The following is a 10,425-nucleotide window of genomic DNA, read 5'->3' on the forward strand; positions in this document are numbered from 1 at the left end:
GTGGAAAAGAAAAAGGAAACAAGGAAAAAGAAAGGAAAGGAAATAAAATTAATAAAAAAAATTCAAAAACATTATTAAAAATTTACACGTCGGTGTCGACTATGCCGTGTAGAACGACCGGCGTCCATATCAACAAATTCCAACCTAAATTGGCCAAATGGACTAAATTGACACATATGCAAAAGGTTTAGGACTAATTGGCAAAACTGAAAGGTTTAGAACTGAATTAGCATCAATCCAATAAATTTAAAACTTTTTTAGTAGTTTTCTGCTTATTTTCTATTCTTCAAGTGGGGTAATACCAAAAAAACAAGTGGGGTAATACGATTTGGTTTGGTTCAAGTTGAAAACAAAAGAGGGAATATTAGAATGTACTTTATCCAATGGGGAAAAAAAAGGGGTTAATTCAAAAAAAAAAGCACCAACTTTAGGTCGAAGGACAATTCTGGCCCGAACTTTTTTTTGTCCTGTAAAAAAACACCAACTTTAGGTCGAGGGACAATTCTGGCACGAACTTTTTTTGTCTAGTAAAAAAGGGTCAACTTTAGGTCAAGTGACAATTCTGGCCCAACGTTTTTTTGTCTCATAAAAAATCACCAACTTTCACCCCGATCCCAAAACTGGCCCCCCGTTGACTTTCTGTCTGAATTCACCATTATTTGAGAAAAAAGGTTACGGTGGTGAGCCTGACGAATCTCGTTCATGGCATCTGTCGACGTGTGTTGATCTACAGCTGCAGATTACGACAAAATGATGAAGTCTGGCTAGAGAGATTCAGTTTAGAGATATTTTTGATTTGCCGGTAAAGTGAATAAGGCGAACAATTTCACCGTTATTCTTCAAGCTGTAGCTCAGAGAATAAGACAATGAATAGTACTTTAAATCTAGTTAGCAAGTCACGTAGATTAATTGCTAAGGTGGAATAGTCAAGTTGGATAATCAAGGGTTTTAAGTCAACGGGGAGCCATATTTGGGATCAGGACGAAAGTTTGTGCTTTTTTATGTGATAAAAAAAATTGGGGCCAAAATTGTCACTTGACCTAAAGTTTATGCTTTTTTATGGGACAAAAAAAAGTTCAAGCCAGAATTGTCCCTCGACCTAAAATTGGTGCTTTTTTATGGGACAAAAAAAAGTTCGGATCAAAATTGTCCCTCGATCTAAAGTTAGTGCTTTTTTTTGGAATTAATCCAAAAAAAGGTAGTCAATCATGCTTATTCCTTAGAGAGAAACTATTGAAGGTTGCCCAATAGTCATTACTCTTATTTTGGCCAACTCCCCTTGGTCGTTGCTCTGCCCACAGAATATTAGTGGAATGATGACTTCTTGACTGTCCACAACCCCAAGAAGTGACTTAGATATCCCTCACTTTGCAATTACTCTTATTTAAGCCAACTCTCCTTGGTCATTGATTCGATAATATTAATCCTCATGGAGCATCGCACGAGAGAGAGAGAGAGGTTTCAGTACCGAATGTGCATGCAGTTACAAGGAGCAAGAAACAAAACGAACGTCAAACGTTAAAGTGCGCATATATAATTTCAGGTCGGAAAGACGGAGAGCACCCTTTTCCCCTCGATATGTTCAAGGCGCCAAAAACTTTTCCTTCATCAAAGAGCACTTTTCTTCTGCAGGACAACCACACTGACAACAAGCAAGAATTTGCATAATGTTTGACTCTGTCAAATCTCACTCCCCTCATCTTCTCCGCGCCGTTCTCCTCATCTATTCGGTCTCTATTTCATTCTCTCATGGCGGTTCTCATCTCCACCACCCGCCGACGGCACACTTTCCGAGTAAACGTTCTTTCTTTTTGGGTCCTCTGTTTTGTTCTTCCATTTTAAACTTGATCTTCAACGAACCTAGTGCGGATTAAAATTGGATGTGTGATCGCTGTTTCAGTGTGGCAGTTCTACTTGTGGACAGTTTCTTTAGATCATGTGTGGTTTTACATGGGCTTGATGGCCTCGTTGTCATTGTTTTCTATCTTATCGTTGACATTATGTTCAACAAAGTGACCATTTCTTTTTCGCTGAAGAAATCGCCATTTTGGCAGAGTTTGATGTTGCTCGGTGGGAAGAGAGAAGGCTAGTTCTTGAAGGAAATGATGAAGGCAGTGTACAGAATTCGACACTGGTATTAGCTGAAAAGAGAACGCGCAGGAGAGACCCTCTGGATAATTTCAGGCACTACAAGGGGGGTTGGAACATCAGCAGCACACATTACTTATTTGTCAGTGTCATCGTTTACTTCCCTCTCTATTCTATTTGATCCTTCAATGAGTTTATGAAATTATAATCAGGAACATGTTCTTTTTATTAGTATTTTCAATAACAAAAATGCCTAGAGAGCGGTGGTGCAGGGTTGGGTGACAAATATGTTCTTATTCAGGATGTGTGCTAGATTTGCTGTGATGGCAGAGTTAGTTCTAAGATTCCTCATGGACTTACCCCCCAAAAAACAGCTTTCCTCGTTGGCTACATCTACAGTGGCTGGATTTCTGATGGTGAACTTCCTGTGTTCCATTTTTTATGTCCCTTGTTGATGGTCTCATTTATCTGCAGTAGAGAGCTCATATGTTTGCCAACAGTTGTCGGTATTTATTTTGTGTTGGTTTATATGGCTGTAATACTAAGAGTATTTTAATTACTTGCATTTAACAGTCTGTTGGATTTACTGCCACTCCATTGTTTGTCATTGCCACAATTTGGTTTCTGGGGTTTGGTCTATGCCTTTGCATCTTATGTGTTCACCACTGCTGCTGCCACCAATTCAAACAGTCTTATGGCAATTCAAAATCCAAATATGCTCTCTCTCTACTTGGAATATTCATTACAGCGGCAATGTAGGTTCCTCCCTTCTCTTTGTTTTGTCAAAAACAAGTGATGCGAATTATGTGAATGATGGGTTGTCTGTGCTTCAAGTGTCGGTAACATTGTCCTGTTCACCAGCCAGGAGAAGTTCCATGGAAGCACAAGTAGCACACTGAAATATGTGGTGAAGCAGGCTGATACTACGGTTGAAAAGCTTAGAAATGTATCTGATTACCTTGCTGCCGCTAAGCATGTCGGAGTGGATCAAATATCTTTACCACCCAATGCCCAGAGCAACATTGACAAAGTAGAAACTGAGATTAATTCTTCAGCAACCAAACTCGAGAGAAAAACAGACCAGAATTCAGATAAGATTCAGCATGTGTTGAATTCAGTGTTAGTGATTAATTTACGTTCTGTTCTGTACATCTTTTCCTATTTCAGCATTTGTACTGATTGATTTTTCCACTTTCTGTAGAAGATTGGCTGTCATCATTATTGCAGCTATGGTGCTCCTCTTGGCTTTACTTGGCTTCTATAAGACTATCTGCTGTCACGATCAGATCAACTGCATATATTTTTAGTGACTATAGCGAAATTCCCTCACACGTTGATTGTTACTCCTGGCAGTTCTATCGGTGTTAGGAGTTCAGCCACTTGTATCCCTGTGAGTGCTTTAGCTGTTATATGTCCTTATTTTTCAGGAAGTGTTATCCATTTTATCCACTTTTTTCCATCACGATGTGGACTTTTTGTAGATTGTCAATTTTCGGGTGGATCTTGGTCACTGTTACATTCGTTTTATGTGGACTTTTTGTCATTCTCCACAAGTAAGTGCAGCGGATCATCCTTTATGATCTGTCTGTTGCCCCATAATTCTTTTAGATCAACGTATCTCCTCTACTGTTAATTTTTTACTTGTTAAGGTTAATATCTTTAGTCTATTTCTTATTATGCCATCTTCTGTGGCCTATGATACAGTTTCTAGCCAAGTCCACTATGTTGCGACCTAACTTTTTCAGTATGCAAGTTAAGGTTTTTTGCTAAACGACAACTTCCTCATTGAAAAGGAAAAATAAAAGCATATATATATGGCTCGCTGCTAGTGTCCCGTGGCAGTTTCAGTAACTCTTGAAGTAAATATATTTATGGTTATCAAGTAGCGATTGTAATGCTGTATTCACCGGCTAGAGTTGGCTTGAAGCCCTATGATTTGCTTCTCAGTCTTCTATTCTTAAAAATTTTTAGTGCAATGGGTGACACCTGTGTTGCCATGGAAGAATGGATCCAAAACTCCACAGCCCACACATCCATGGATGATATACTTCCCTGTGTGGACAATGCAACTGCCCAAGAGACCTTGTTGCAGAGCAAAGATGTTACCTTCCAGTTGGTCCGTGTAGTCAACAGATTTATTGGCAACATCTCGAACCACAACTTTCCAGCAGACAGTGACCCTTTTTACTACAACCAGTCTGGCCCGTTAGTGCCACTCCTTTGTAATCCTTTCCATCATGATAAAACTGATAGAAGATGTGCTGATGGTGAGGTCAACTTTGACAATGCGTCGCAGGTAAGCCAGAGAATCTGTACATTAGCAATGATTAAAGCTGTTTCTTCATGGAGATAGGACAGCCTAGTTGAGTCAAGTCGTGTGAAACTTATAATAGTTATGATCTGCAGTGGTTTCTCATACATATCGAGGAAAGAGAGATATTGAGGATAATTTGCATCAGATAATTTCGACCAATGCTAGCGTGCCGAAGAGCACTGCAATGAATCTTTTCACTGATAGAGGCCATTAGATTTCACTTCTCTTTATGAAATTTATAAAGGTCATGTGTACATAATTGGCAAATGATAAGGCTATGGATGATTTTCTAGTACAGAGTTTGCAGAGAGCTTTGCAATTAACATAGCGACAATAATCTGGTGCAGGAATGGAGGAAATACATCTGTGAGGTCTCAACAAATAATCTTTGCACTTCATTGGGCCGCTTGACAACCGTATTCTATGACCAGATGACGGCCATTGTCAATGTGAGCTATGGCTTATATCACTATGGTCCATTCCTTGTTGACCTACAAGACTGCTCTTTCGTTCGAGATGCCTTCCGTGAAGTCGATAAGGAACACTGTCCAGGCCTAAGGCTCTATAGTAAGTGGATCTATGTTGGGTTGGCTTTGGTTTCTGCTTCAGTAATGCTTTCATTGGTGTTCTGGGTGGATTATGCAAGAGAGCAACGGAAACGCCTGGTCACCGAACTGTTTATACCTCTGACAGATCAAGATCAGTCGGGAGTAGAAAGAGGTCAAGATTAACTGTGCCAATGCATCATGTGAATTCTCATTTAATTCTATTTTTTTCTACTGTGGAAAAAGATTCTCAACACATCATGTAGGGTATTGGAAAATTCAATATTTGTGATAAACACGAGAGAGACTATAAGTCACTTTCAAGTTTCTTCAAAGATTCTTTTCCAACATTTTGGAACATCATTTCCTCTTCATCAGGGACTCTTGCTCTTAAAATTTCTTTCTAGAGAGAAGGAATTTATGCTTAAACATGGCGCACCGGCATCATTTACTACATAAGTTGTCGTGAGCAGTTAAAGCAAGCTACATGTGTTTTTCCCCATAGATTCGAAAATAACAATCATCCATCCCTCCCTCCCGCAGTCTCTCTCTATGATCAGATGATTTTTGCATCTCCAGCATATTTTGGTGCTTTCCTTTTTACACATTCGAGTTTGTTTCGATGTACTTGGGGAAACAACATGCGAAGACAAGTTCAATACTATGTCGACCATATGTGAAAAAATAAGAAAGCTTTAGCTAAAAGCTCGTGCCATGCCAATTTAATGACATCTAGAGAAAGCAACCGAACTCGAAAGACTCGAAACCATAGAAACAGCCTTTCGGAGAAATTTCTCCTACCGACTTCAACAAAATCAAACACACACAATCCAATGGCCAAAAGAAAAAAACATCACATTTTTCTGAAGTGTCTTTGCCGAGACCATAATATTGCATCAGGGAACATCAGCAAATAGCAAGCTGCGATACCAGAAAATAGTGCAGGTGAAATGGAACTGTTCGTTTGCCCTTAGACACGAGCCGTCCTCAAAATCTGAACTGTATGCGCATGGGCGGCGGTCAACTGAGGATCATATGACCCTGCAATTTCACCTTGCAATCATGCAAAATGCAAATGGCCTTCTTGGTTTGTACGGCTTTGAAATTCCATAAGATAAAGAAGAGACGGCATTGGCCCGACTCTTTGTTCTATAGCAAAAGATTGACTGTAACCGTCAGAAAGGTATCTTTGAACGGATTAAGCAGCTAAGCCAACATGGCTTCCTTTGTCCAAACCGAAACATCGATGCCAAAAGTGAGCCAGATCTTCGACGAGATCCGGTGGGTGATCCAAATCCGCCGGACACTCGAGGAAGAGTTCAAAGACGAAACCGAGGTGCCGGTCTCCATTTTCAGCATCCCGAAAGTATTAATGTCGAGTGCCCCAGATTTGTACACCCCGCAACAAGTGGCGATTGGTCCATACTACCATTGGCGCCCTGAGATGTATGAGATGGAGAGATACAAGCTGGCGGTGGTGAAAAGATCTCGGAAGCAACTCCAGAGGATCAAGTTCCAGAATTTGGTGGAGCAACTGGTAAAGCTTGAGTCGAGAGTCCGAGCCTGCTATCACAAGTACCTGGACTGCAACGGCAAGACACTGGCGTGGATGATGGCCATCGACGCGTCATTCTTGCTCGAGTTCCTCCAAGTCTATGCAATCAAAGAAGGTAAGATACTCTCCAGGGTCTCATCGAGGATGTCACATTTGGTCGATTATGCAGGAAGTCTGCACACAATGTCATCCTTAGGACATAGTCATGCTAGAGAATCAAATCCAACTTTTCATATTGCGGAAGATGTTGGAATTCCAATTCGCGTCCCTCGACGAAGCTGACGACATGTTGCTTGTGATGCTAATGGGGTTTTACAAGGAAGTCTCGCCGTTCAAAGTGATCGAGGCATTGCCCAAGATACAAGTGTCAGCCTGGGCCTACTTGCCAGACTTCTTGTATGACACCATAGTACCCAAAGTGAAGGAACAGCCCGAGATTATTGAGGAGGAAAGTGACAACGAGGACAAGGAAGACAAGGCAAAATCACCACGGTCATTGTTGTCTTCCAGTGGCACAAATTATATCAAGCAACTATGCGATCAAATTTGGAATTTGCTCTCCAAGTTGAACAAAGGCCCTATTTTTTTTTTTTTTTGTCGGTAACAAAGGCCCTATTGAAATTGTCAAGAAACTGCTTCTTTCAAACCCAGTGAAGGTAGTATTGAAATTGCCATGGACTATTCTCTCTAAACTCCCATTTCTCTCAGTCTTGGCACAGCCTCTTGAGTCCTTAATCTCATCCCAAGTAAAAGAAGAGGGCAAGTCAGAAAATGAAAACAGAAATCCTCATAAGTCACCTTCAGTTGAGGAGATCACGATCCCCTCCGTCTCTGACCTATCCAATGTAGGAGTCCGTTTCGTACCCACCAAGGGAAACCTCTCTACCATCGGTTTCGACGCCAAGACGGCGACGCTTTACTTGCCTGCCATAAGTCTGGATGTGAACTCGGAGGCGTATATGAGGAACCTAGTTGCTTACGAGGCGTCCAACGCGTCAGGCCCATTGGTTTTCACGGGCTACACCGAACTCATGAATGGTTTTATAGACTCTGATGAGTATGTGAAGCTGTTGAGAGAGAGAGGGGTCATTTTGAACCATCTGAAGGGCGACGAGGCGGTCGCGAAGCTGTGGAATGGGATGAACAAGTCGATCCGGTTGACAAAAGTGCCCTTCTTGGACAAGGCGATCGAGGACGTGAACAAGTACTACAACGGGAGGTGGAAGGTCAAGCTCGGCAAGTTCATGAAGCAGTACGTGTTCAGCTCATGGCAATTCCTGGCAGTGCTGGCTGAGATTGTACTCTTACTGCTCGTGACATTGCATGCCTTTTGCTCGGTCTATAGCTGTTCTCGTATATTTCATGTCAAAGCCCCAAGCATATGATCAATCATAAAGATGTCGGGTCTGTGCGTGTAAGTGTTCCATGTTTTTTTCTTTTGTTTTAGGGAAAAAGCATAGTCAGCTCATATCCAGTGCAATATGGATTAAGCTGGTGCACGTGAAAATTTGCAGTTCTTTTATAGTATTTTAGCCGCATGATGAGTTTTTGTAAGATTGTGGTGTCCTATTACTGAAGAGAGCAAGAGGGTTATCTTATTATTTTAACTTTTTCAAGTCGGAATTGTGATCATTAATAGCAACGATGTTGATGGGTTTGTCGATTCCCACTAAATCTACGTCGTCTCTCCTTGATTTTATCATGGGCATTGTTTTGTTGTTGTTATATATCTGACGTCGTATCGATTCATCTTTGCATTAGCCTCTAGATTAAGAGATACCTGGGTGCACAAGATCCCACTGCACTGGGATCATCATCATCTGTGACGTCCTGAGAATTTGTCCATTTGTGATTTATGAAATATTTGATTTTATGAATGTACTCGTAGTTAGTTCTCGCCCGGAACTGATCATTCCTGGGATACTAACCATTAGGGAAAGGCTAACTGGGGATTTAAATTCGTGTGACTAAGAGAAAATTCGATCGTGAATTGATTTTCGATCATAAAATCGCCGAGGTGACATTTTGAGCCACTGTAGGCCAATCCAAGGATAGCTAGGGGTCAATTCGCCACTGTCATAGTAGTGGATCGCGGGTGATTCCGCTGGACCACGAAATGAATTGACGAACAATCCTGAACCTATACCAAACGATCGTGCCCCTCGGATCTAGTGATTGATTCTCGCGATTTAAATGACAACCGAAGTCGTCACGAGCTGAATGAATCTGCACGTGACTCGATTTATTATCAGTCACAGGTCGAATATGCGAATTTCCCCAAAAAGCCACCCGTTAGTTTGAGAAACGCTCGAATTGCGTTTAATAAAATTTAATTATTTAATTGAGCCCAGATTGGACATCGGAAAATTTGGAAGTCACAACGGGACGTTAGGACGACGTTGTGGTTGGAACATACAGCTTCGGATTTTCCCGAATCCTTCAGAAAAATTTAATTTTGGCAAGAAATGAGGAAAGTGACCGTTTTACCCCTAAGGATTTGTTAAGGGCAAGTTTAAGAGGAAACGGCATTTTGGTCATTTTGCCCTGGATTTGGAAAATGACAATTTTACCCTTGGACTTTTTGAGAAATTCCCAGATTGCCCTTGGATATTTTGGAAAAGATTTGATCCGGGCCGTTGATTTCAAGATAAGATCGAATCTCGGCCGTTGATTAAAAAGATTAGAGAGGGGCAAGATTGTAATTTGCCAAATTTGGTCAAAATTGAATTATTTAAGTCAAGACCACTCTCTCTCTTCACTCTCTCTCTCTATATCTCTCGGCCATCTCTCTCTCCCCCTCCCCCACCGTGAGCTCTCCCCCTTGGCCGCTCGCCGCCGCACCGTCGCCACCGGCCACCGCCCGTCCGCCGTGCCGCCACCGCGCCACCGCCGTACCACCGCCGTCCCCCTCTCACCCTCTCGGCTCTTTCTCTCTCTCTCTCCCTTTCCCGTGAGTGAGCCGCGGCAAGGAGGCTGACCCCCGCCGCCGCACATCGTCCACGCCGCCAAGTCGCGCCGCCGTTCGCCGCCGTCCCCGCCGATCGCCGCCGCTTTTCCGCTCTAGCCGCGTTAGTCTAGAGTTTGGTAAGTCGCGCCCTAAACCTTATTTAGGACGTCGGGTATCGACGGATAATTTTTGGGTGAAATCGGGTTTAATTAGGTGCGGAATTGTACAATTTAGGAGCAGAATCGATTAGCGGGCCTTAGGATTGAATTTGGGCAATTTTGGTGGAAAAATTGAGGTCGAAAGCGGGCTGTGGATGGCTGATTTGAGTGCTGTGATGCTCGGTTCGGTACGCAAATTGGATATTTAGAACCGACGAGTAATTGGGAGAAAATGCCGTGAAGGGCCGAAATTGATTCGTCGCAGTTTGGTTGGGGAAAAATGACAATTTGTGTGTTTAATGTGTGTTTGAACTATGGTTGAATTGTGGTGATGAAATTGGGTGCATTAGTGTGAAATTGATTGGGTTAAAAATGCTTGTTGTGTGTACGCTCGGGCCAGATCGAATTAATTATCAAATTGGCCATGTCGAATGCTTAGTAAGCATGAAAAATGTATGTGAATTGTTGCGTGCACGGGCCACGTGTGATTGGCCAACTGATTGGCAAGTGAGTGATGAGCATGTAAATGAGAAAAAGATTATGTGCGACGTGGCATGTGTGATTGTGGAAATCCCTGAGGCGGTATCACTACGCGGGGATGTTGCCGTCCTGAGGCGGTACTACTACGCGGGACGATGCCCGGTATTACCGGAGGACGGCCAACCTGAGGCGGTACCATTACGTGGGTTGTGTCGTAGGTGGTGGGTGTTGAGCCTGAGGCGGTACCACTACGCGGGCAAGATACACGGCCTGAGGCGGTACTATTACGCGGGTCACTGGCGAGTGGTGTGGAAAAGAATGTGATGAGACAAGCCGGA

General features: G+C 42.6%; 1 protein-coding gene across 1 annotated transcript; it reads left to right on the forward strand.

The window, feature by feature from the left end:
• Window positions 1–3,300: 3,300 nt before the first annotated feature.
• Window positions 3,301–5,246, forward strand: LOC115665670 (uncharacterized). Its single transcript, XM_056311964.1, has 3 exons — window positions 3,301–3,641; window positions 4,060–4,384; window positions 4,750–5,246. Exons 1-3 carry the CDS (start codon window positions 3,499–3,501, stop codon window positions 5,131–5,133), a joined length of 852 nt encoding a protein of 283 aa, XP_056167939.1. The 5' UTR covers window positions 3,301–3,498; the 3' UTR covers window positions 5,134–5,246.
• The last annotated feature ends 5,179 nt before the right edge of the window (window positions 5,247–10,425 follow it).

This window comes from Syzygium oleosum, unplaced genomic scaffold (genome assembly GCF_021117445.2).
Source record: "Syzygium oleosum isolate NSW1041296 unplaced genomic scaffold, Sole_v2.1 Sole_v2.05, whole genome shotgun sequence".
In the NCBI taxonomy this organism is placed as follows: Eukaryota; Viridiplantae; Streptophyta; class Magnoliopsida; order Myrtales; family Myrtaceae; genus Syzygium; species Syzygium oleosum.

Coding starts and splice junctions, on each gene's coding strand:
- LOC115665670 (XM_056311964.1), top strand. CDS start 3,499: ATGTCCTTATTTTTCAGGAAGTGTTATCCATTTTATCCACTTTTTTCC. Junction 3,642..4,059: donor CTTTTTGTCATTCTCCACAA/GTAAGTGCAGCG, acceptor AAAAATTTTTAG/TGCAATGGGTGACACCTGTG. Junction 4,385..4,749: donor ACTTTGACAATGCGTCGCAG/GTAAGCCAGAGA, acceptor AATCTGGTGCAG/GAATGGAGGAAATACATCTG.